Source organism: Ilyonectria robusta (assembly GCF_021365365.1).
Source record: "Ilyonectria robusta strain PMI_751 chromosome Unknown BGZ61scaffold_3, whole genome shotgun sequence".
NCBI lineage: Eukaryota > Fungi > Ascomycota > Sordariomycetes > Hypocreales > Nectriaceae > Ilyonectria > Ilyonectria robusta.
The window spans coordinates 1,400,216-1,425,535 of NW_025764437.1; the positions used below are offsets into that span (position 1 = coordinate 1,400,216).

The 25,320-nt window shown below is 56.3% G+C and overlaps 8 protein-coding genes across 8 annotated transcripts; 4 read left to right on the forward strand and 4 right to left on the reverse strand.

The window, feature by feature from the left end:
* Positions 1-300: 300 nt before the first annotated feature.
* On the forward strand, positions 301-2,555 carry BGZ61DRAFT_528039 (uncharacterized protein; the record flags this gene model as incomplete). The annotated part of the gene is made up of 4 exons (XM_046253195.1): positions 301-485; positions 672-750; positions 825-2,454; positions 2,515-2,555. 4 exons carry the CDS (start codon positions 301-303, stop codon positions 2,553-2,555), a joined length of 1,935 nt encoding a protein of 644 aa, XP_046109527.1.
* A 911-nt stretch (positions 2,556-3,466) lies between these two features.
* On the reverse strand, positions 3,467-5,257 carry BGZ61DRAFT_284793 (uncharacterized protein; the record flags this gene model as incomplete). The annotated part of the gene is made up of 1 exon (XM_046238500.1): positions 3,467-5,257. A coding segment is annotated over one exon (1,791 nt), but the record flags the coding sequence as incomplete, so codon positions are not given.
* A 911-nt stretch (positions 5,258-6,168) lies between these two features.
* BGZ61DRAFT_382404 (uncharacterized protein) lies at positions 6,169-8,487 on the reverse strand. Its single transcript, XM_046242662.1, has 4 exons — positions 7,341-8,487; positions 7,030-7,290; positions 6,960-6,976; positions 6,169-6,906 (listed from the first exon to the last, which is right to left on the reverse strand). Exons 1-4 carry the CDS (start codon positions 8,262-8,264, stop codon positions 6,303-6,305), a joined length of 1,806 nt encoding a protein of 601 aa, XP_046109529.1. The 5' UTR covers positions 8,265-8,487; the 3' UTR covers positions 6,169-6,302.
* A 1,275-nt stretch (positions 8,488-9,762) lies between these two features.
* BGZ61DRAFT_443042 (Pex12 amino terminal region-domain-containing protein) lies at positions 9,763-11,370 on the forward strand. Its single transcript, XM_046244819.1, has one exon. The coding sequence runs from the start codon at positions 9,903-9,905 to the stop codon at positions 11,226-11,228; it is 1,326 nt and encodes a 441-aa protein (XP_046109530.1). The 5' UTR covers positions 9,763-9,902; the 3' UTR covers positions 11,229-11,370.
* A 478-nt stretch (positions 11,371-11,848) lies between these two features.
* Positions 11,849-13,797, forward strand: BGZ61DRAFT_490620 (uncharacterized protein; the record flags this gene model as incomplete). The annotated part of the gene is made up of 4 exons (XM_046250349.1): positions 11,849-12,250; positions 12,320-12,835; positions 12,871-13,169; positions 13,233-13,797. The coding sequence occupies 4 exons, from the start codon at positions 11,849-11,851 to the stop codon at positions 13,795-13,797; spliced, it is 1,782 nt and encodes a 593-aa protein (XP_046109531.1).
* Positions 13,798-14,513: 716 nt separating this feature from the next.
* On the reverse strand, positions 14,514-15,212 carry BGZ61DRAFT_128991 (uncharacterized protein). The gene has a single exon (XM_046237123.1). The coding sequence runs from the start codon at positions 15,146-15,148 to the stop codon at positions 14,597-14,599; it is 552 nt and encodes a 183-aa protein (XP_046109532.1). The 5' UTR covers positions 15,149-15,212; the 3' UTR covers positions 14,514-14,596.
* Positions 15,213-20,002: 4,790 nt separating this feature from the next.
* BGZ61DRAFT_490621 (phosphoribosyltransferase-like protein) lies at positions 20,003-20,712 on the forward strand (the record flags this gene model as incomplete). Its single annotated transcript, XM_046250350.1, has 2 exons — positions 20,003-20,492; positions 20,567-20,712. 2 exons carry the CDS (start codon positions 20,003-20,005, stop codon positions 20,710-20,712), a joined length of 636 nt encoding a protein of 211 aa, XP_046109533.1.
* Positions 20,713-21,395: 683 nt separating this feature from the next.
* BGZ61DRAFT_341924 (glycosyl hydrolase family 47-domain-containing protein) lies at positions 21,396-24,583 on the reverse strand (the record flags this gene model as incomplete). The annotated part of the gene is made up of 2 exons (XM_046239467.1): positions 21,396-24,359; positions 24,425-24,583. 2 exons carry the CDS (start codon positions 24,581-24,583, stop codon positions 21,396-21,398), a joined length of 3,123 nt encoding a protein of 1,040 aa, XP_046109534.1.
* Between the last annotated feature and the right edge of the window lie 737 nt (positions 24,584-25,320).

The window sequence follows — 25,320 nt, forward strand, 5'->3', positions numbered from 1 at the left end:
TCTCCATTCTCCATTCTCCAGTCTCCATTCATTCTCCACGCTGCCGCGCTCCGCTCGCCGCTCTCCACTCTTTCCTCCAGCGCCCGGGCCATCTTGCTCTCGCTTCCCTCCTCGCTCTTTCCTCACAGCGAGCCCAGCATCCGTCCTCGTCCTGCTCTTTCTATCCTCGCATCCTCGTCTCGCCTCGCCGAAATCCCATCGTCGCCATTTCACCGTCACCCTGGCCGCTGCTTCAACCTCGCGCGGTCGGTGCACGCAGTATCATGCCTACCGCCCCATGATTGAGAATGTTTTAGAAGAATGTGTAAGTTTGTCGCCCTCTTCCCGATCTGCCCGAGCCCCCCGTTCCTTCCGGCTGCCGTCGCCGTGCCTCTCGTCCGCCCGCTGCTGCGGGTGGTGAGGCCAAGAAGCGTCCCATTCTGCCCCGGCCTTGGCATCCCGCAAACTGACGTCTTCCCAGCGCTCACCGAGATTCGAAATGTCGTGTAAGTGCCTCTTATTGCCTCTTCCGACCGTGTTGTCGCCGCCTGCGTTACCGTCCTCGTCCAACACCGTCGTACTATTCCCCGCCGTCGTCATCCTTTTACTTCCGCCTTGCTGCTTGCTTGCTGCGCCCCGCTCCGCGATTCCTCGTCAACCTTCTTCTCTACAGGTCACTGACCCCATTGCAGCCTCCTATTCAGCAATCCAGTATGGAGCGGCGCCAGTACGGTCCCGTCAACAATCATTCGCAACCTCACGGCATTGTCGGTGCGTCATCACTTCTCTCGCCGCAGCCCTCTCGGGCACCTCCCGTCCTTAACTAACGCCTCTCCCGTCAACAGAGCCAGCTAGCCTACGAGGAGCGCATAACGTCCAACATCACCACCCTGACCACTACCAATGCCGATACGCTCGACGGCGTCATTCAAGGCTTGCTCTACGTCCCGGATCTTGACAATGACGACGCCTGCGACCTCGCACAGTACGACTTCATTCCCAAAAATGTCACACGCCGAAACAATCTCCCCCCGACTAACTACAACCTCATCGCTCTCGCCCCTTGGTTCAGCATCGATTGTACTCTCGCCTACCTCGCCTCCGCGCGTCTCGACCCCCTTCGCGCATTCGTCTTCTACAAGCCCAACAATTCCTCCAACAAACCCCAAGATGCCGACTCCCCCGTCTGGAACCTCGAAGATGGTGGAGCATGGGTTAAGACGAACAAATTCCCCATCTTCGCCATCTCTGGCATGGAAGGCCAGGGAATGATGGAACAACTAAGTCTCTACTCAGGTCATATCGCCGATATCCCCCACGGCGAGGAAATCAACGATCTCTACGGCCCTAACCCCAAGGATTATGTCCGCATATGGACCGAACTTACCCTCCAGAACGATTCCAGCATCCCCCCTTTGTGGGCGTTCTTTCTCATCGTCATCGGTGCACTCCTCTTGATCATTTTCGGCGTCTCTTTGACCATGCATTTGATCCAACGACGTCGTCGACACTCTCTGAAGTGCCGCGTTGAGTCGGGCGAGGTCGATCTCGAAGCCATGGGAATCAAGCGCATGACTGTCCCCCCCGCCCATATCCGAGACTTCCCTCTATTCACGTACAATGCCGACCCGGAAACGATGGGCCCACCTCCAACTCCTCTCTCCACCCGAGCCTCGCGAAGCAGCCGCCGACAGGATCAACGCAGCATAAGATCCACAACCAGCATTCGGAGCAAACGATGCAGTGTCGGGCATTCCGGCGACTCAACTGCTACCAACTTCCAACCGAGCTGCCACATTTGTCTGGTAAAATTTGATCATCGACTGACGATTATTCGGGAGCTTTCTTGCGGCCACATCTACCACCCCGAATGTATCGACGAGTTTCTCTCGCAGAACAGTTCCCTCTGTCCTGTGTGCAAACAGAGTATGCTGCCTCGAGGATACAGCCCCCAGATTACCAACGGAATGGTTCGCCGTGAACGCGCTCTCCGACGTCTACGAGAGAGGGTCGACTTTGATGACTTATCAGACCAGTCCCACGACAGCAAGCTCAAAGGATGGAGCAAACGACTCTTTGGCACCTCATCGGTGTCTTCGCCTACCGCCGTTACCCGTTTAGTTACCTTGAAACCTACGAGACCCAAAGAAGAGCCAGTAAGAGAATCAACGCCAATGGTCGCTGAGGAGCAAGCCGCAACCCCAGACGCGATCTCTACCCCCGCCTCCGACTCGATTTCCCAGGAGCCAGTAACAGACACAACTTCACCCACCCCAGCAAGGATATCAAAGTCGCGACGAACACGACCCCGAGCTCTGAATTTGCTCCCGACGCATCCAGAGAATTCGGAACTAATGACAACAACATCAACAACAGTAGGACGCAAGAGTCCTTCGTCGTTTGCTCGAGAACGCATGCGGGAGATTGCAGCCAAAAACGCCCCGTTCGATGATCCGGATCAACAACGGGCAATATGTAAGTGCTTCCCAGCCTAACACGCGTTCGCCTTGCGCAGTTCTCTAATCCTTTAATCAGGGCGGCGTGGATTATCAAAAGTGTTCCCCGGATACTTCTAAAATCGGCCTGGGTATGGTTTCTAGGGCATTAGACGACATTTCATCCTTGCATCATTTTTCGCGAATCATGGCAACGGCGTTCTTGGTTATATGGGTAGGACTTTTGGATCAAGGAGTTGGGCAATGGGAGAGCCCTTCACGACTACAATTATGGGGAACCAGTGGCCTGGTTTTATATCTTGGTTTTGGCGTCAGGACGGTTTTGGCCTCTTCATATCGGGCATGAGGAGGCGTGCACATATGATGAGTGGCGATAGTACTGGGTCATGACTGAGAAACTGATGAGTCTCATAACTATCATGGAGACTGGTGAGAGATCGAGCTATGAGGACCCGCTCGTCAGGCGGTATCTAAGTTTATGAGCTGGACAAGTACCTTGCGCACATCCCAGCCTATTGTGTATTCCAGCAACGGCTCCAGGGGTCGCGGACATTTAAGACTCAGGGTCCAAGGGGCCGAGCCACCAACACTATGCGAGTATTGCCAAAAGAGGCTACCCAGTCAGCGCAAGCAAATCTAAAGAATACGGAACAGGCAGACAGCGCGTAACAGCGTCTCCTGAATTCCATACACACATCACCGCGAGTACAATGACCCAATGCATTGAAGAGTGAACCGAGGATATGCATAAAGACTGCGGCTAATAGCTGCTAAACAGCTCGAAATATCTCTCATGTTTCATGTGCCTCCATACCTTACTTAGATCAAGTGCCAATGTTTATTTAAATTACATCCATTTCAGTTTCAATGTCCAGTCTTTGGTATCGTAAACCCCAAGATGCGCCAATACGCCAAGCAAAATATGTACGCCAATATATTTCACCCCTCATATAACCATTCGTTACCTCCGTTCATATTCCTTCAACCGACTTGGACTTGATTTTTTATATATAACGCTCGTCTTAATTCCGCTGGGCGTCAATCATTCGCTCGCCGTCTCGCAAGCCGCCACTGGCCAGGGCATCACGAACACGATCGTTCTCCGCGGCGCGGATCCGGCGGCGAGCGTCTTCGAGGCGTTCAACGCCGCGGTCGATGGTTTCGATGTGAACGGTCAAGGGGATAGACGGGCCAGTGGTGCCCTGTAGCAGGGCGGGTTGGGCAACGCGGTCACGCAGGTCTCCCAGCCCGGCCTGGATGGCTTCGAGCTCGAGGATGAGAGCGCTGACTTGCGCAACGGCGGAGGAGCGCTGGGAGTCGACCTGACGGAGGAGAGAGAGCTGCTGGGCGAGGCTGTTGAGGCGCGCCGAGTTTGCGCCGACGAGCGTCCAGATGGTCCAAAGGACCGATTCGCGGCGTTGGGCGGTGTCGGCGGACGAGCGCGAGGTAATATCGTAGATGAGGGCGAGGTGGTCTTCAGCCTTTGTGAGAAGCCGGAGTATGGCCTGTGCCTCGAGGATCAAAGTGGCGATGCGCTCCGAGACGAGAGCTGTGTGCTCAATGTACTTGTCAAGGAGGATACGCTCGTTGAACATGTGGTCGACGGTAGGCTGGAAGGGGTGGAAAGGCCATGACGTCCAGCCGATGAGGGAGGTGGAGGGCGAGATTGGATTGTCGGGAGATTCAGGGGCCAAGGTATCGATATATCGGGAGGTCCAACGGTTGATGCTTATAACTGCGTCGACTGCAGAGCCAACATGAGTGTTGAACTTTTGCAAGTCTGACGCGGTGCGACGAGCCGTCTCAACATAACCGTCGAACTCGAGGAGGAGCTCGTCACGAGCCTGTAGGTCGCTATGACGGACAAGGCTCCGCAGGTCGCGGATCGCCGTCTCGGAGCGCTTCATCTCAAATGGCAGCGAGACTCCGTCGGCGCTCTTCTCCAGTACCTGTTCGAACTGCGCCTGCACAGTCATGAGGTCGTCGAATTCGACGGGCGCTGGAGGTTGGCCGCTGGGGTCGGTGATTATGGTATCCCTAGACGGACAAAAGGGGATGTTCAAGAGAGTAACACCGGGGAGGCGACAAAGCGGAGACAGCGAGGCTGATATGGACCGGGTGGCCATGTTTTGGGCGATGATGATGCCGCCAAAGGAGAGGTAAACGGCCAAGAGGACTGCGAGCGGTCGCTGGGCATAGCGAAAGGCGAGAGTAATGACGCCGAAGAGCCAAGAAAGACTGGCAAGGATGACAGTAGGGAAAGGCCCGGCAAGTTGGCCCCAGAACGTTCTACGCTCTTCACGATACTCTCGACCTCGATAGTCGCGGTCTTGGTCGTCGTAGCGCCGCCGACCGCTCCTCTGTTTTGAGGGACTCCCAAGCGAGACGTTGCCCCGTCTCCTCACAGGCCCGCCATCATCTCTCCCGCCAAATCCAATGCCGAGTCCCCGTGTCGTCCTCCCACTCCCAGTCCCCTCGCTATCGATATCAACACGGGGCATGCGAAACTCCGGATCAGGTGTACGGAAGGCGCCGCTGCCGCTCGCGCTGACGTTGATTCCTGAGAGACTAGGGCGAAAGGGCTCGCGCAAAATGACCTGCTCGTCGTCTGGGTGCGCAGCGAAGTCCCGGATGCTGTCCTGGGAGGCGAAACTCAGCCCGTCCTGGGAGAAGGGCTGTGTGGGCAGGCCGGTAGAGTCCGACGAGGGTGGTAGGAGCGGAGAGTCGTCGAGAGAAGGTAGGATATTGGTGTCGAAAGAGTCGTTTTCGCCTTCGACCATGCGCCACGAGTCCTCTACACGGGGTTGGCGGCGCCGCGGCGACGATGACGACATGACGTTCGTCTCGCCGACAGCTAAAAGGAAGCGAGTTTGGAACGGCCGTAATGGTGTCACGTCGCGTCGCGTTACGGCGTGGTGGCGAAAAGAGAAGTTGACGGGACGGAGCTCCGCATCGATTGAGTTCTGAGGAGCGGATCGGTCGATGCCTAGAGGGGGGGTTGTATTATATAGTAGTAGAGTAGCTAGGTTGGTGGATGCCGTCCGGGGGAGGTTGAATGCCGGACCGGGGTTGCTGGTATTCACGGTCTTCGAGACTCGGGGCGAACGAGTGAGTCACCGGCGTTCTGCAGTTCACAACAGGGGGTTTCCAGGGCGCGCAAGGCGCATCTCAGAGTCGCAAGGCAACCGGAAGCAGAAGGGCGTGTGCGCTGGGGGTGCCTGGGCGCGTTGTCGAGTTGGGACGGCGCTTGTGGTTGTTGACTTGGGATGATGTAGGCGGCGAGTTTGGATGGAGCTGTTGGCTGGAGCGGGTGGGGGTTAGAGTGGAGGGGCTCTGGTGGCTCTGGGGGCTCCTGGGGGCCACTAGCAGCGGGTCTCGCGGGGCCCCTGCATAACGCTCCAGGCGGCCAATGGCGAATATCGGGCGCTAGCACCCGCTACGACCCAGTGTGACCTCGGCGCGTGAACACCTTCACTCGCGATTGGGAGAGGGTACAGGGTAATAACGGGCTCTGTGAGTACAGCAGCACACCATGCTTATCGCCAACACATCGGACAGGATGCTTGCCCACCACGTGGATGCCATGCAGATGACGCCCTTCTCATACTTCTTCCATCGCTCGGTCATCTGAGACACTTGGTAATTGCCATCGAATCCATTCATATACAGCGCTTGTACATTTAGCTGTATCAATTTAGTCAGAATCTCCACCGGGTTGTTGCAACCACCACGTCAACGAAATCAATAAACACACGCAACCACGCAAAAAACACAAATCAAAATAGACTACTGGCATCTGCCTCAATGTGACATACATACTATCTAATGGCTAAAACCAAGCCTCAACACCGTGCTTATGCGAATGCGCTACATCCAAGGCTCCTCGACCTTCACCGGCCCAGGTCCCGACCCCAGCATCTGTCCAGCCCACTCATTCATCTGCCCTGTCGTCATCGGCGGTACAAAGTTGAACACCTCTTCCTCGTCTGGCCCCGACGGGACAAGACGATCAATTATCCGCTCCCAACCATCGTGCTCTCCTCCCTCCTGCTCGCCAGAGTCCGTTGCCCCTCCAAGGGCCTGTATAATGTCTTCAGACACAGCCTTTGCGATTGGCCAGAACTCGCCCGCCTTGCCAAGGACATTCGCCAACAGCATGATCTTGTCTCTCAGCAGCGGTGTTCTGATGCCACCATATAGGTATGCGTCAAGAAGAGGCATGGCTGCCCTCTCAAGACCCAGGGTGCAGGACGGGGAAAACTTCTCCGGTGGGAGGTGGAATTTGAACAGCCCTACCAAGGCTAGCGACCCCTGGAGTGCCGTTGATCCGTACAACCACGGATGCGATTTCGTCGTTACGCTGGATGGGAGCAGAGACGAGGGGCGGAAGATGGGACCGTCTCTGACCAGGTCAGGAACTCGGAAGTGTACCCCGGCGCCGTGAAGGTGGAGTTGGATTCGGATCCGAAGACTACAATATTAATTAGCCTTTAGCCGACGGGACTGTGGCACTCCTCAACTTACCCATGCGCTATTCCTAACTATATAGTCATGTTAGTCTCAATATCAAGACACCGATGCCGAGCTAGCTTACCGCGTGATATAGTATCATGTCGACTGCTCCCTCAGGATCAACCAGCTCCTTCTTCCACTGCGGCAGCTGTAGTAGCCAGGACACAATCCGAGAATCTGCTCTATCGATCGCCTCCGGATCTGCCTCGGAGCCCACATTGAGGAGTGGCACCACGCTCTCACCGCTGATCCGAACTAAGTCGACGAGGTATGCCCACGAAGAGTAGTCCCGTGAGGTACTTTTCTGGCGGAATTCACTGAGAGACACGGGTGTTGGGATATCCTGATCGGACATTAGCGAGGGCGGAGCGAAAACATGCTAATTTGACCCACTTCAGCTTGGTACTCCCACTCCTCACAAGGTAGCTCCGTTGTTGTTGCTGTACAGTAGAGTTGGAAGTGACCCAAGTGTTCTCGTACTGTCCGCAGCGACCCGTGGAGGTATAATGCCCAATATGTTCTGCGACACGATTCGGCTAGAATGGGATCGGGTTCTACGTCAGCAAAGCCTTTATTCTGAAGCCCCAACTCCAAAGCCATCTCAAGTGCTTTCTGGAACCAAGATCCGCACAGATTGATGTGTCCCTCTCCCAGTGCTGCGATGCAGATGCACAACAATGCTTGGACACTCCAGACTGTTGTCTGCAAAGGCCCCGTGGCCATATCGTATGCTCTTTCACGCAGCGGAGTGGTATCTACGTTGTTGGTGTACATCGATCCAACGTAAAGTATCATTGTAATCGTGAAGGCGAAATCTTCCGATCGAGCTTCGACAAGACGGCCCATCGTTTTCTTAGGCGGCAACCAAGGGTGTGAGTCGTGGAAATAGAGGTAGTAGTGGTCGAACAAGTATTTGATTGATCGAGTCGTTCGCGACGGGGGACCTGCCACCCATCCTCCGGGAAGCGGCTTGGTAACATTAACTGGTATTTTGAGGCCTGCGAAATCCGGAGAGGGGGTATTATCAGAGTGCTCGTCTCCATCTACCGCGAGAGCTTCGGCTTCGTCTTTCATCATGCCCGGCCTCTTCTGAAATCGAATCCCGCGGCGTGATTTTGCATAAAAGCACGGTTTTTCCTCTAGCCGACAGCGTACGCAGGCGGGCAAGCCGCCATCGCATTTGACATGTTTGGATCGGCAGGAAACGCAAGCCAAGGAGGCTCTGACCGTGGCTCGAGAACGAACTGCCCCAGCACGCGGGAGGCCTGCGTTCGACTGGGATCGTGAAGCCCCGTCATTTTTAGACGGTCCGCTCATGGTGTTGCAGAGACAAAGATTCGGGTTTGTGAGGGGCGAGGATGTAGTCTGAGGCTCGTAAAACTTGATCTGTTGGCCGGTACCAAGGCGTGAACAGAACACAAAGATGGCAGACTAGGGCCGAAAGCTATTCTGGCCTGGAAAGGGAACGTGCCAGGAATTTACACCGACATGGACGGACCGGCTTTATGCACGGGATGGAACCAACGGCTCTGTAGCGCAGCCTCGTTGAATTTCATGTTGGTGGCCGGGTCTTATGCATGCGCGGCACAGGCCGTGATCACCAGGACTAAGAGAAGTCTTGGCCGGAGCTTTGATTGGAAGAAAGCGCTGATGAGGCTTGCATTTACAAACCAGAACAATGACAGAATATTGGGTCCCGGGGGAGTGTTGGTTGATCCGGTATGGAGTGGCTTGGATTTGGGTTCCCAAAACAAGTTGGGGGGCCCAATCCGTCCAAAACCACAATCAAATATTCCAGATACTGTGTTGGAACGAAGTCAAAACCAAATACGTTCATGCCTGGATAAGCCAGCACGTTCTCATTTCCGAAAGCCGTTCGTGACATATTGTAGGGCTGATGAAGACTGGCTATTCACGATATAGGGGGATTTATAGCGTGCGGCCTTGGTGGATATGCGTTCGTCGTTGACCGACTCCCCGAAAAGAGAGGCAAGACAAGAGTCTGTGCAACTGTACTTGCTAACCTCGTTAAGGGACAGGATCATCCTTCCAAGACGCCTCCAGAGTCTCGATCGCTGGGTTGTCGCACTTGGCGCATTATCACCTTAGGGTTGCATCTGGTGGCTGCATTGAGTCGTCACCGGGAATATGCATTGCTTGAATAGGCACTGGTGTCTCATACCTGAAGAGTCTAAGACCATGCTGCTTGCTTGTTTCGCACATTGAGGAGCCGGTTGGTATTTGGCCAAGTCATGATTGGCAACGGGGCGAGCTGGGCAACCACGAAAGAAGGGAGGAGAATTTAAAAGACACAATTCATTGGATGTTGGTGTCCCGGCGAAGTTTTGTAAGACATTCATGCCGAGCCTGGGTGGTCAAGTAGGCGGTCAAGTAGGTGGTCAAGTAGGTGGTCATGTGGGTGCGATGATGATGGACCAGCGAAAAGGATCAGCGAAAAGGACCACCGAAATGGACCAAACAGTGTTGGTGAAGAGTGTTATTGTGACACATAAGAGGAAGGTGGCAGAGGCGCCCAAGACGCTTGCTCACCTAGGTACCTCCATCTCCCGGGTAGCTGGGTAGCTGGGCCGGTGACGATCTAGAAGAATTGTCACAGTTGAATCCCACGATTTATCATGTCAATTAACGTCGAGGTTGATTTAGTTGGACTTGAGTCGAGAGCCGCAAGGGCTGTTAGATTGATCGGTGGCACCTGCCATCCGTGTTGCTTTGCCTGATTTGGCAAGAGGTCCCGGTAGATTAGCGGCGCATCGCCTGCCGCCTGCGCGAGATGCCAAGGTATTTCCGACAAAACCTCGGCTCGTGGCACCGAGGCCAAACATAAGTCAGCGCCATCGTCATGTGGCTCCGCTCAACCCCGGATTCCTCGCGCTCCTCATTCGCGACCGTGGATATCTCGACTTCAACATCAACTGCGCCGATGATTCCTCCCCGATGACCGACTCGAGCTTCGTCCAAGCCCAGCGCCTCGTCGCCGCGCGTCGCCAGGCCCGCGAGACCGAGGCTGTGGCTCGCGTCGCCGCCGCCCGGCAAGCTTCCCGAGCCCGCGCCAACCTCGAGCGCCTGCCCTTCCCCTTGAACCGAATCGGGTCCGCCTGGGACGCTGTCTCCACGAGAGAAGGTACGCGACCGGAGTTTCGCGTCGGACAGGTCGATGCGGAGCTGCTGGACGGGGAGCTGGTGAGCATCCTGAAGGACCAGGTGTGCGAGGCGCTCAAATACTTTGGCGGCGGACATCTTCACGATGACTGGTCGGCCGAGATTATGCTGGCCCTGAGGGCGGTGCTTTTCAAGCTCACAGTCTGGGACCACGATGCGACGTACGGCGCCGCTCTTCAGAACCTGCAATTTACCGATGCGAGAAGGCATGGGCCCATTCTGACGCCCCCGTCCAAGACACAGAAGTCCCTGTACGGATTGGTGACTGTGTTTGGGAACTACGCTTGGACAAGATGGGAGGACTGGCTTGTGGAACACGAAGATGGCTATGATGAGCCCAGCCCTAGATTGCGACGGTTGTCACGGTTGACATCAGCCCTGTCAACGGTCCACTCAGGGGCAGCATGCATCTCATTCTTGGTATTTCTTTTCCGAGGGCGATATCGAACGTTGCTGGACCGAATCCTGAGGATGAGACTGGCACCCCCCACAAGCCAAGTGAGCCGCGAGGTCTCGTTCGAGTATCTCAACCGTCAGCTCGTCTGGCATGCCTTTACCGAGTTCCTGCTCTTCGTGCTCCCGCTCATTGGCATCCAGCGATGGCGGCGATGGATAACCCGAACATGGCGTAAAACAAAGGAAATTGTTCGAGCTGGACCACAGGACGGAGACAAGGCGAATGGCGAGTATGGCTTTCTCCCCGAGAGGACATGCGCCATCTGCTACCAGGATCAGAACGACAACGCCTCGACCGAGACAGAAGTCATGGCCGCCGCGGCATCTAGTGGCGTTATTGGCTCGGCACAGACAGACATTACCAACCCATACGAGACAATACCCTGTGGATGCATTTATTGCTTTGTATGCTTGGCAACGCGCTTGGAGAGAGAGGAAGGAGAGGGCTGGACGTGTTTGCGATGTGGTGAACATGTCAAGGAGTGCAAGCCATGGACTGGAGATGTGCTCGAGCCGTCAGGAAAGTCTTCGTCAGCTAAGACGGTGGCATTCTCAGACGATGTCGTTGCCAGTGGGGTGCTGGTCGACGAGAAGGATGATGCGTCATTGGTAGAGGCACTGAGCAGTACCGACTCAGACTCATGATCATCAGATGGGGCATAGACATAATAGGACCACTGACATGATAGATCTGGCTGAGCCCAGTGTATACATACATGCACATATAAATGATTACTTTGTACAACATATCTAGGGAAATGGAAAACAGCTTCTTTTAAACCGTGAATGGATCTGACCTATCATATCTTGTATGTTGAGAGAAGCTCGCTCATGACCCGCCTGTCTTGTTTTGAAGTCATGAGAGCAGTAGCGGTGACTTCAACTTCCCGGTCTGCCGGCACCCCACTATAACTGCAGCGGATTAGTGGAGGTGAGACCCCTGCCGCAACGATCTGGGGACCCTGATACAGGGGCCTTTCGCTGGGCAGCCGCTCAAGTCATCAGCCGCGATAGGCACGGCACAGGGCCAGCAAACGTCAGTGCGATATGGTCCCCCAACCTCCATCCCACGATAACAGAACATCGCCAGGCCCGCGACCAATTCGCAACTGCACGCAGCTCGACACCAACGCGCTGCGACCGAACGACGGACCACTGCGCCACGACACGCCCTTCCCGACCGATGTAGTACCCGTCGCCTCGCATCGTTCCACCGCCGATTTCCGCCCTCCGCCCTCCCTCGCCCGTCCCGGTTTACACGTCCCATGCCGAGCTTCTTCCAGTTCACGCAGGGCACCGAGTCGCGCGTCCGCCCCAACGACTCGGCACCATTGCTCGGGCGCTTCCGCGCCGTGCCGCCGCGGCCGGGGGACAGCGCGCAGCAGCAGCAGCAGCACAGCCAGCTCGGCCTGCTCGCGGGGACCGTGGGCAACGGCCGCGGCAGCGTGCACGTCGGGTACGGCGCCATCCTCGCGGCATCGCTGGTCAATAATGCGCCGAGCACGACGAGCAGCGACGAGCTCGAGGACGAGCTGACCAAGTGGGAACGCGCCTGGCAGCGGTGGGTGCTGGATATTTGGGTCGACCCCAGGCAGTCCGCCGTCAAGAGAGTTGTGGATAAGTGGTGGAGTCGGTATGGCTTCCTGGTGTTGATGCCGGCCGCGTTGGTATGTTGATAAGACGACAAGCTCCCCAGTTCTGCAATCCGGTCATGGAATATGCTAACGGAACTTCAGGCCGTTGCGTGGTGTGCTGTTCCATTCCCTCAGTACGCTTTCCCAAGAGACGAGGACGATCCGCAGACGCCAGATGGAGGCAAGGCCCCCGGTCATGGAGCCTCCAGGGTGCAGGTCAACTTCTGGTTCTTCCTTTTCGTCTACTACGGCTTCTACAACCTCACGGCTCTCATCTGGATCACCAAAGTATTCAATCTGTACAGCCTGAACTGGTGGCCGCAATCGCTCGGCTTCCCTCTCACCGTCTCCGTCATCGCCATCATATCTCTCGCAGTCCCCGTCCCCGTATACCTCAACCCGGCGACCCGCTTCATCACCGCCCACAACACGGCCTGGATCACATGGACTTTCGTCGTCATGGCCATGCCCGTCGCCATTGCCTTTTTCATCCTCACGATCAACGAGCGCCATGTTGGACTGCGCCACTCGCTCTCCGACACCCAGCGCATCTTCACCACGTCGTGGTGGACCGGCGAGCCAGACACCATGTTCAGGAGGGATGGGCGCCGCCGCAACGTCCCGGGGACCTTTTCGACCCCGACACACTCCAGACCGCGCCGAACCCTCGGCCACAGGGCGTTGCTATGCGGCGACGGTGGTTGCCAGCGAGCTTCGTGCGGTTCCTCTGGTTCTGCGTGGCCTTGTTTGTGGGCTTGATGGCGTATGTTATTGGAGAGGCATATGCTGAGATTTACCTGCGGACACTACCGCACGACAACCTGGAGACGGTGGTGTACGTTTACGGTTGGGTTGTGACGGTCCACCTCCTTGATGCCTTGACCGGTTGGGTGTTGGGCATCCGCGAGGGCGAACGCGTGGGAAGCTATCCCCTGAGCTGGGTGTTTAAACTGTGAGTGCTACTTTGCCGACTGAAGCGATACCCGATGAACCTCAAGCTAACAAGAGAAACAAGATATTTTATGTTGACATACCAGACGTACGTCCGTGCCCTGTATGCTCGACTGCGTTCACCATCCCAGTTCATCATCCTCCAGATCCTCTCGTCAACAGGCTTGGTGATCATCACCCCCATCATGATGACTCCCATGGTCCACAAGATCCTCTCTGTCCTGGGGCTCAACACGCAGACCTACGGATCCTACCAGAAGCTGCAGACGCGTAATGTGTTCATCCGCTTCTTGGCCGAGAACGTCTCCATGGCTGCTTTCCTTGGTAGTATCCTGGTGCTTCACTTTGGCGCCAATAAGGACATCTACCCTTACTTTGCCTTTGATGATGAGAATGGGCCCTATGACTTTAACCTCACCTTTTACGCCTCCATGGTGACGTGGGCCTGCGAGGTGGTCGCCAGCCTGGCTGTCCGCGGCCTGATCCGTCTCTTCTATGGCGTCGATATTGGGCTGGAGGGCAAGCTCGATCTGGCAGTCTGGCCCGAACTGATGCCAACGTGTGTTGCTGTAATGCTCCATGTGTTGCAAAACATGCTATTTTCGATCGTCCGATTACAGTTTCGGTGAGTGGAGCAGTTTCAAGAAGGGACTGGCCAAGTAGGAGAATAGAGGTTGGCCGGGACGGGCCGTGCAAAGCTGCCGGTAGAGGGGGCGTCACACCGGGACATATCGTGGGAATGAGAGAGTTGAGTGGCAATTTTTTTTTTTTGCTCTTGTTGAAGCATTGCTTTTTGTCAAGCGATTCATACGCATAATGCATGGATAGATAGTCGCTGTCTCTTAGAGAGACAGGGTGATTGATACCCCTTTAGACAGTTTCTTAGAGAGCCAGTTGATTCTTTTCCTCTCCAAGCATTAGATACCTCACTAGTTGGTTGTTTGAATACATAGTTGACTTTTCGCTCGTTGGACACATATCTACTCCCATGTTGGCATGCAAAGGGGTGGTGTATTGTCTTCGGGGGGATGCTTATTGGGGCGTCGATATAGAGTTTTTCACACCATCACATCGGACGGCACTTGTCAACGCACAGCGTCATCTTGGCATCGTACCCAACAGAGTGGGCGACTGGCTAAGAAACGCCGAGCCAGGGGCATCAGGCCGGGTCTTGCCAAGATCTTACCAATTCGTCAGGCCGCAGCGGAATGCTGGATGGCTCACTGTGTCTGATGCGTTTCGACAAGTGTGCGATTTGTGACAAGGCAACGCTGATGACAACAAGCGGGTGGTCTCATTTGTCAGTATTGGTGGAAAACGAGGGAGAAAGTGGCTACGATGTGGAACTGGTATCCAGAACGGCGCAGCGTAGAGGCATTCGTCATTATGTTGAGTAGTTGTTGTTGTTGTTGGTGATTGTTCAGAATCTCATACGGGGTAATGAACGCTATCCGTGCCGGGGTCATCCATGGCATCATCATCATCAATAGAGACGGTTGGAGCGAAGTTCTGGACCGGACAGCCCGGACAGGACGCCAGTGGGTAGGCTGGCACGACGCGCGAGCAGCTAATGCAAGCCTCGGCGCGCACACCTCTCTGAAGGTGCAAACAGCGGTGAAAACCAGGGACGCATGCGGTCGGTGGGAGGATCTGGACGGCGTCGCAAGAAAACTTGCAACCGGTGAGAGTCTTTTGGAGGGGAGGGGATGCCAGAGATTGGATGGTGGGGAGGGGAAGGAGGGGAAGTGTTAGTGGGGGTGTGTTTGACATTGTATCATGATATTGGGAATGAAAGGGAAGCAACAGAAGCAGCAACCAGCAGATGCTAAAGAACATGCAGGGTGCACGCAACAATAACGAGAGACCCGGTGGCCGGGACCGGGGCCTGGACGAGAAGGTTGCAGCGCAGTTGGGGTTGTGAGAGGCGATGGATGATTTGATTTCCTTCCAGAGGTTGGCAGAGCATGGAGCACAGAGCATGGAGCATGGAGCATGGAAGAGAGCTGAGTCGAGGAGAGCTAGGGATTAGCCCCATGTGGGTTGGTGGGCGGGAGGCTAAAAGAGAACGATGCGATGCAGCTGCGATGCCATGCGCGTGAATGCGAAGGTATCTGGGCTGTACCTCATCGGCGGGATCCATATCGGGTCTCAGATATCGATGGCTGGTGGAGTCGCCAAAACCAGAGTCGAGCCAGAAGTCGAGCCAGGGTCGAGTCAGACGGAGCACGACGGAGCACGACGGCGCCAGACATGTGCGGATATGGTAGCGATGCCCCGTCGAGGCCCGACGACGCCTGGAGGAGTCCCCCGAGAGCATTAATGTCTTTGTATGGAGAAACGGCGTGCTCTCTGCACGGTCTGCAGGAAACGGAGCATGTTACGGGATCCGCTGCCTTCTGCTTGGACGCAGGGGAATCCGGAGGGCCGCACGCAGGTTGCACACAAGGTTTCACACAGTCGCACAGTCGCACACACACGCCGTAGGGGCCATATGGTGGATCACCGTGGATCATGTCAGTGCCAGGAACGGGAGGCGAGACGGCCCAGACGGGCGGGCACGAGCATGACAGGAGGGTTGGTCGCCGGGTGCAAAGCGAAGAGTCATACATACGTAGCTGTGCCGAAAGCACCGTACCGTTCGAGTTGCGGAGACTTCCGCCGAGATGGCCATGTTGCATGCGCGAGGGCGAGCCTCTGACTCCGAGACAAGCCCGACGTCGGCTGCCGCGTTCCATTCACGTTGGATTCCCTGGGTGATATCGTTGAATCATATCGACGCGTAAAGAGAGATCAATAATAGCACCGAGAGAGTGACAACCCCGCGGACAACAATGACCAAGAAGAAGAACCAGACAAGCCACTAGATGGACGAGTTTGATGGCATGCATGAGACGATGGCTGGCCGGCCCTGCAATGGGCGCATGGCTTGTCGACGTAACGCAGTGTGATGGAGTGAGCAGACAGACCTAAACGGAGACTGGACGGAGCGGATGGAGGGAGTGGATGGAGTGGATATTGATGGGAGTGACGGAGGTTTTGATTGATTCATTGATGGAGGGATGGACGGTATGAGAGGAGTAAGAGCATGAGCCTGAGCAAGTGAGCATCAACGTGTGGGCGCCTGTGCGTGGGCGTGTTGCAGTCAACATTGTATCAATGCTGGTGTTACGGAGTACGCGTGCAGAAAGCAGAAAGGTTTCCCGGCTTGCGCGTGGTGGGGACCGGGTCCGAATGAAGTCTTATCGGATCATGGAGCGCCGCGGCAAACCAAGGAAGGAACGGATGCAGGAGGGAAGGAAGCAAAGGGCCCGCAAACCCAGGCAGGAAGGCAGGAAGGCAGGAAGGCAGGAAGGCAGGAAGGCAGAAGGGCAGACAAAGCTTTGCCGGATTCACTCAACACTCAACGCGACGAGATCCAAGGCACATCCCGTCCAGGGACCGCACCACCAGAAAAGGCGGCCATGCCTAAATGGGGATCCATCAAACTTCATCCAGTTGGGCCATAAGACACTTGCCATTTCTGGTACCACCAACGGTCCCAACGGGGCAAAGCTCCTGGCCTTCAACGCCTCTTGCCCCCCCTCTTTTCTATTTTTTGTTTTCCCTCCATCAAAGCCATCGTCAGCCCATGTCGTGTTTCCTCTACGGCGTCGTCATTTGGAGCGAGAAATCGTAATGGATGATGGAGGCTGTCACTCAAACGCCATCGGCCAGCCACGGTGGGGAAGCCTGGCGTGCCCCATGGACCATGGATGCCGAACATGGCACTATAGCTGCTGGAGGTACCCAGCAGGTATCACTAACCCGCCGCGGAGCCTGCTCATTAGTCGATAGGTATGGAGACAGCGCTTCAATAATATGGCAGGTCTGGCTGGCTGCTCGACCTCAACACATCCTTGCTGCGTGCGTGTTGACTCATGAACTTGCTTCGTCGTCGCGGGCTTGGGTGTCGCTTGCTTGCGACTACTACATGGCATGCACATTGTGCGGCGGGAACTCGCCATTGATCTGTTAGCGGTTTGCGCCCCGTCCGTTGGGGACAGACTTGTTTCGCGGCTTGCTCTCGGCTCGCGCAATGGAACCTTGGCTGGATGGGGCCGTCTCTCGTCGGGTGTCAAAGCGAGCCCGGGACCCGGGGTAGAAAAAGACAGTGGAAAGGTTGATGACGGAATGGTAAGATGTAGTCACTAAGAGCTTGGCCTGCTCTTTGCTGGGGTTGGCTGGTCCATCGATCGAAGGATAAAACAGCAGCCGTCAGTTCCATCCCAGCTCGAACCAGTCCAACCCAGCCAACCCAGTCCAACCCAGTCCGACTCGTCAACTCTGTCGGTCAGTCCCAGTCCAACCAAAGAGGTAATTTAGCCAGGCTGCTTCTCGGTCGGAGGGGTCCACGAAACTCCAGGGGCACTCCAGACACGTTTGGGGTGCAATCTCCATGCCACCGCTCTCCAGCCACCAGGGTATCCGTAGCTAGCAGTGTGTTGGTGCGAGCGGAAGGCCGTCCGGCAATAGCGACGAATTTTGACGGGCCCCAGACGAACCCACTGGGCGTAGGCTAAGGCACTTACAGTCCGTGGTCCGGAGCAGGGGCGGGAATGGCATAGAAAATTTTTAAAATAGGACAGAAGGAAAACACAAAGACCAACCAACACCCAACGGGGCCCATTTGGTGGCGGTTGACTGCTGGTCCGCCGCTGGGGCTGGGCTGGGCTGGCCCTGTCAATAGATTGATACGTTCAAGGTACCCGGGGTGCTCTGATTCATCCTCCCTAGGCCAGGTACCTACAGTGGTCGCACAGCAGCAGTGGGGTTATCCAACACGATGGGACCCGACGTCTCACACCCACCACCCGACCCGCGCCGCGAGCCATCACCGCACGTCGTCCCGTACAGAGTCCACAGCACCACAATCAGCAGCACCTTCTCGTCTTTTCGTGCTCACACGCACCCGTCCGCGTAAGGATGACTGCGGTCGCCGCAACACGTAACAAATACCCGAGTTGCTTTGTACTTTGAAACCTTGCTTGCCGATGGCGTGAACCGCCATTCCGTCACCTTGCGCGTCGATCGATCGTCGTCGTCGGTCGGTGCCTGGAGTCGGCGACGCGATGATCCAATGGGAGAATTCCTGGTTAGTAGTTTTGAGTTGTGGCATAGCATGGCCTGCTCCCTTGCGCATAGCATGCTCGCATGCAGTCTGGCATTGTATCGGGCAGCACAGCGACCGGGATGGTGGCTAAAGTTGGATATGCACGGCTGGAGCGGACAGCAGCGGACAGCAGAATGGGGGACAGAGCCTGCCCGTCATCATATAAGCAGGCAAACACGTTGGCAGCGCCGCTTCGATTGGCGGGTTGGGGGTGCTGGACGATGAGGTGGTTTCTTATCCATTTGTATAACTCGCTGCATCACAATCACCACCCACACACTCAACACCACCACCACTACCACCACTACCACCACTACCACCTCCACTACTACCACAGTCGCCGCCGTGGCCGCCGGCAATGTTGGTGCTCTCTTCTCGCTTCCCATCGGAAGTCGAGAACCGCTATCTCATGTCATGTTCCCTGACCGACCTCCCTACTTGGAAGCGGACGTGCCTTTAGGAACTGACCGATCCGTTTCTTATCTCTCTCAAGCACGTTTTCCCTATCTCAGTTTGGAGCCGGTCAGACGGCCAGCCGTGTTGCCTGCCCGTCAGCTCGGATTGCTGTTTGCGCTTCGCCAACACCACGATGTATTCCACATGATTTTCTATCCCGAGTCAAGGCTGCGTACTGGTGTCCGCACCTACCTGCTACATCCACCCCGGCGCCAGCCAGGGTGTTCCCTCGACCTTGAGCCCTTGGTTTCGATAATCGTTGCAGTGCTTATCCGCGCTGGCGCTGGGAATGGGCCCGGCGCTGGCACTGATGAGCTCCGGCGCGCTCCCGTTGAGTGAGTCGTTGACACACAAAGTACCTGCCCAGGTACCTCCCGTCCCCAGTCTTTCTCATCCATCGCAGGGCCGTCCCTTTAGGCACTACTCTGCTTTGCTGGCCCTGGACGGTGCGTGCTGGGGCATTGACCACCCATTGCCCACTGCTCACTGAAGTGCCCACAACGCCCCGACCAGCCGCAGTCCAATGTCTAACCCATCCCGATCGCTGGTTGCTGCCGAGTCCCAGTACGGCAGAAAAAAAAGAAAGAGCAACCAGAAAATTTTCCCCTCCCCCTCCCTTCCCCTCCGCCCTTCGCCCCCCCTCGCAATCGCTCCTTCCGTCCCCCACCACACCCACACCCAAGTAACGCGCTCTTGCACCCCTCCACCCCTCCTTCCATCACCCAATTCCCTTGCCCGCCTTGCCTGGCCTCGCCCTGCCTGCCTTCTTCGCCTTGCCTAAGTCGTCCGTCCATCGTACCGCGTACCTTCCCTGCCCTGGCCTTCCCTGCTCGCGCTGCTCGTTCCGGCCTTGTAAGAGATTTGTACCTTCCCGCTACGCAAGGTACTTCGTGCGCTCTTGCTGCCGCCAAGTGCGAACCCAGTACGTACCTCGTCCCTACCAAGCACGTCCTTCGTAATCGGGGTTGCTGCCGCTGCCGCTGCCGCTTGCCTTTTGCTCCGACGGTTACGGCCACGGCCACGGCCCTCGCTCGACCATAGTCCACCGTCCGCCGTGCACCAAAACTACACTCCCTCCTCCTCGTCCTCCTTGTACCTGACCTCCGCTCGCCCTGACCCTTCCGTCCTCTCTTCTCTCTCCCCTTCTTTCCTTTTTCCTTCCCTCCCCCTTCCTCCCTCCTTCCCCTTCCTCCCTCCTCCCTCCTTCTTCTCCTTCCCTTCTCTCCACAATGTCCGCTCCAGCTCCTACCCCCTCCACCAACATCACCACCAGCCAAGATGCCTCGGGACGACAGCCCTCCGCCATGCCCTCCTCCTCCGCCGAACTCGCCAGTGCAAAGATAAGCCTGCAGAAGGTGTTGCGCAGCTTCCCCGACTTCCCCATCCCGGGCATCAACTTTGTCGATATCATGCCCCTCTTCGCCAACCCGGCCGCCCACGCTACCCTCATCGACGCCCTCGTGCTGCAAAGCGCTGAGGCCTTCCCGGTCAAGCCCGATGTCATCGTTGGCCTGGATGCCCGCGGATTCCTGTTCGGCCCCGGCCTCGCCCTTCGTCTGGGCGTTCCCTTCGCCGCCGTGCGCAAGCAGGGCAAGCTCCCCGGCCCTTGCGCCACGGCCGAGTACGTCAAGGAGTATGGCAAGGATTTCTTCCAGATGCAGATGGATGCCGTCACTGAGGGCCAGAAAGTCCTTATCGTCGACGACATCATTGCCACTGGTAAGTCAACACACCCGCCATTGCATCATGCATAGCGCTTCCGGGACCTCTGCTGACGTGCTTTATTTCTACAGGTGGTTCTGCCAAGGCCGCTGCCGACCTTGTCCACCAGCTCAAGGGCGAGGTTGTTGGCTACATGTTCATCCTCGAGATTCCGGGTCTGGACGGACGCGAGAAGCTCGGCGACGTCCCTGCGACCATACTCCTAGAAGACGCCTAGTCGACCGACGTCCCTCCCCGACCTCTTCCGCTCCATCCTCACTCAAAACCTAACCGATTCCGGGCTACAGAGCACCGTCGACGAATTCTGACCAAATGTCATACAGCAAGCGACACAGGCACGGGGGACCTGCTAGACTTTCAGCATCTTTGTAATCTGTCTTGCCCTTTCATCTCTGCGCCGAGGCTCTCTGGCCCCGTTTTTCTCTCGCGAATCGTCTTCTCCTATCCGTCGACATCTTTGCACCGACTGGCGTTTTTCTTGGATGGTCCTTTTCTACTAAATATCAAAAGTCTTTCCGGGTCCGCGCATAGCTATAGAAGGAGGGTTTGGAGGGTTCGTTGCTATAACCATAAAGATCTCAACATATAATTACGTTTCTCATGGTCCTACTGCCCCTCTTTGCTTTCACAAGGTTCGCGGTCGCAGCTTTTGCACGTCTAGCATGATCGCAAAATAGTATTGTCCATTATTCGATGGCCAGAATATGTACACGGCTGAGAATTCACTATTCAATGCAAGGAGCGGACGGTCATTTCGACCGTATTCTCACTCACTCCAAGCGTTCGATGAACTAATATAACAGGTAGTTGGCGCTTCTGCGGCTCCGCGACGCGAAACATGCAAGACACAAAACTCCGAGACATGCATGAGGTACCCGGACGGACGAGTCTAGGCACCGGTTACAAAACAATAGCGTTCTCAACGAACAGTCCCTGGCTTTCAATCCTATACTTCCTACGCATCCCCACGCCCTTGGCCGCGCCGAATCGCGCATAATCTCCCTTATTTGTGCGCATTAGAACTAGGGGCAAGCCGTTGAATCGCTTCATTCCACTGGGAGTCAGTTGCGCCTCAGCCAGTAGCGGCCTTATCATGTTGTCACCTTCTTCCTCATTATCTGGGCCTTCGTCAATGATAATGACGAGCTGTAGAGAGCTTGGATTTGGAGAGAAACTGGGGATGCGCTCTAGCTTCTGGTTAAAGGAGCAGCCGCCGCGGCGCATGACGATGACCTGGTGTTCTCGTGGTGCGGCGTCGGGCAGCTGTGCGTCACAGGCATGCCCGGCGAGATAGACGGTTGTCCAAGGGAAGTTTGCAAGCGGGTTCTTGGCACTGTAGGTGGGCGAGCCGATGATTGGAGTGTCAGGGATGGAGGGGAGGGGGAACGCGCCGAGGCCGGTGGCTGTGTAGGCGGACCAACGGAGGATGGTGGGTCCGGGCCCGTCCGTCTCCGACTCCGGGACCTCCGTGTATGCGGGTTCAAAGACGGAGGTCATGGCCCGGAGAAGGGACTTGAAAAGCGACTCAGAGGGATTAGGCATGGGGTCGATTTCGGCCCCAGCCTTGATAGATGATGCATTGACGCCGTCCGCTGGTAATGGCATACTGGCATTGTGCTTTTGAGGGATGTCCATGATGAGATCAATTTCCACCAGGTCCTTACGCCGGATGCAGGAAAATGCGTCGTCTTTCATATGGCGAACATGCTCAGCATGAAAGAAGACGGTTTCATGGCGCCCAAGCTGTGTCGTGCCCGCGTGAGTAATCCTCCACGCCTCATCCCCGAACTCTTCATCATACTGTCGTTCCAACTGGAATCGCATGCCCTGTAAGCTCTTGACTGTGGGGCCCTTGTGAGAGTTCCACACGAGTGAGGACCCAAAGCGCGTTACTAGCGTGCCGGAATTTTCACTGGCCGGGAACTCGATCCACGACTGCACGCGTTCCACAGGCACTGCGCAAGTGCCGTTGTGCGGAAGCATGGTTGGGGGGAGCGTCCACGGGAAGAGGGTATAGTTGGTCTTGGCCCTGTATCGAGTCACCCGTCCCTTATCCTTGTCGTCAACTTCAATAGTCTCAACTGGGCCATGGAGGTTGGGAGTGTTGTGTAGGTCTGTGAAGCGGGCGACGTGGAATAGGTCTCGCCGGGCGGCGGTTGCTGAGCCAGAGATCGGATCAGCGACGGGAAACACGGGACATGAGTTGGTAAAGCTCTCGTCGTAATATTGGTACACGGCGACGGCTGCTTTCGTCGAAGGAGGCGCGTTGCTCGATCTCGACCGAGCCTTTTTCGGAATGAGGAGGGGATGCCCCTCTGTCGTGAAGACGTATGCCGCATCAAGGTTGTTCAGAGGGTGATCTGGGTCGAACAGCAGGTACATGTACTTTGCCGTCTCTCCGAGGAAGAAACTCTCCATGCGATCTGACTTTTCTCCTGTCCGGACATCTTGCAAGCCAGCCCACCCACAAGGGGTGTAGCATCGCCGCTTGATATCTCTGAGGACCATTTCGCCAACATATAGGTACCAGGGGTCTTTTGTAGCGCGGTAAATGTGATATGTCGACTCGATAAACTCGGGACGACCCGGCCACCAGCCAAGCCCCCCGTCAATGGTGTTCTCACGAACTGACCATCGTTCTGGCAGACCCGCATAGCGTGTCCAAAGAGCGGTATAAACGAGGTTTGCTTCGATGGCTTCATCAAGCTCGCCTGCCAAGGCTAAAAGACCAGGGTAGAAAGCACCCAGGCTGTCAATCCACATTGTGTACGGTTGACCAGTAGCACGGTGTCCATTTGAGTAGTATGGGTAATGGCTTCTGTCGGTGTAGAGATATCTCTTGACGGAGGCATGGGCCTGGTGCCATGCTTCCAGGAATGCGTCTGATGAATGCAACGCGCTTGGTAAAGGGGGATGAAGAGAATTGGGGTCCAGCCACTTTGTGCTGCTCTCCCTCTGAGACGTCGACACATTTGGCATATCGTTTCCAGAGAGCAGAATATGGCTTTTCAGGGCGTATTCGAAGAAGCTGTCCATGCCGGCACCAATCCCAGAGTGAGGACCAATCCATGACCCACGCTCCGCATCGATGCCGTTTCCGATCAAACCAATCTCACTTCGCCGGCCCCAGACTTCCCAGAAAGCCCGCTTAGCTGCTTGCTCGAAGCGAGGGTCGCCGGACAGTCGGCTGAGGACGGTAAACTCGAGAGTCAGGCTGCCTGCTCCAGCGCTGCACGTCTCTGTGACCTCCTGGACTTCGGGAAGATCCGCTTCGCCCATCACACGGTGGAGGGGCGAGTTGGTGTAGAATGGGATTCCGTGCCGGAGGTTGACGCGGGGGTACGGGATGCCTGTGTCGGTGTAGAATGCAGGGAGGATCCTTTGGCCGAGGTCCAGCGCAAGTCTCAGCAACTGTCCATCGTACTTGAAGCCATTGGGCCAGTGTATAGGGGCCAGTTCCAGAGGATCGCTGCTGGGGGGGCCTTCTGTTCGAGCATCGTATCCAGTAATTGGCAGCTCTCCGACAGCGAATAGATGTGCGCTGAGAAGCCCGCCGACTCCCCGGATCACCGTTTCAAAGACCTGAACCTTGCTGTCGAGATCGAAACCGAACGCCCGACGTCCAAGACCAGAGGGTCCTGGCCGGCCGTCTCCGTAATATTCCACAAACTGGGCCACTCCATGCTGAAAGTCGCTCAGCGCCTGGGGTCCGGTATATCCATCTTGGGGTCCTCCGGCAAGGATGGCAAGTGTGGACAGGCTATCGATGAGGGTTAGGGAGTAATTCCCTAGGACGTCGTTCAGTCCAATATGGCCGGGGTTGCTTCGATCTCGGGTCAGAGGGGCGCACTTTAAGGGTCGCAGCTGTTCACAGATGAAATTAGCAAGTTGTCATGATGGATTGGTTAACGGAATGGAGCGCGGCGCACTTCGTCGTCTGGGAACGCATGCTTCATGTAGTTGCTATACCCATGATAGAACATGTCCACCGTTTCCTGGCGCAGCCGCTGCAGGCGGTCTTGCCGCATCGCGTGTGTTGCCCATGGCAGCAGAGCGCATATTAGCAGCAAGGGGGAAACTAGCAACATTCTGTTCGTCGCCTCATAGGGACAGAGCCCGGAGGACTGTGGCCAATGTGCTGCGGCGCTGTGCAGCGGCCGGGCTCATCGGGGACGGAGGTGCAGGAAGGCGGGCGCGAAGGGTCACATGTAGGTGAGGCAGAAGCACGGCTTGAATTGGGCTGCGCAAAAGGCGCCTGCCGTGGGGTCGCGGGAACGTGAGGAAGACAGCACCAGGGTGCTCTCTATGATGATGATCTCGAGATGCTGTCATCTTCTGTGGTGCGCCACAATTATGGTGGAATCGCGTGGGTGAGCGCGTGGGTGAGCGCGTGTGGCTGGTGGCCATGTGGCTAGTGGCGACCATGTCACATCCGGCGCAACCTTAGGTGGAGAGTAAAGGAAGGTATGGGGCTAACAGGTCTACCTCGATTACACACATTGTAGTAAGCTTCCACTTAAGACGGATGGCTTCAGGGGAAAATCCAAAGTGTCGCCTTGACCGGGTGAGGCGGTGCCTTGTCCGAATTCTCCGGACTCTCCGGAGAGATTTGCTGCCCAGGAATGTATTCTTCCCTTGTGGCTAATTTGCAAATCCATGATGTGCAACGTCCACTGTGGACACTAACGAAGCTCGTCCGAAGCCCTTGTCGTTGTCAAGCGTGCCGGGGCGGTCTCAGTCGACGTAAAAGTCCCGAAACGAACAGCGGTCGAGTTGACGTGACAGGGAAGCGAGTGATCAAGGTGCGAACGGTGCGTTGCACCCC

Excerpts from the sequence above, each read along its gene's own strand:
- BGZ61DRAFT_128991 (XM_046237123.1), bottom strand. The coding sequence starts at position 15,148 with ATGCTCTGTGCTCCATGCTCTGCCAACCTCTGGAAGGAAATCAAATCA.
- BGZ61DRAFT_443042 (XM_046244819.1), top strand. The coding sequence starts at position 9,903 with ATGACCGACTCGAGCTTCGTCCAAGCCCAGCGCCTCGTCGCCGCGCGT.
- BGZ61DRAFT_382404 (XM_046242662.1), bottom strand. The coding sequence starts at position 8,264 with ATGAGCGGACCGTCTAAAAATGACGGGGCTTCACGATCCCAGTCGAAC. Across the intron at positions 7,291-7,340 it reads AGTGGGAGTACCAAGCTGAA|GATATCCCAACACCCGTGTC; the intron begins GTGGGTCAAATT and ends ATGTCCGATCAG.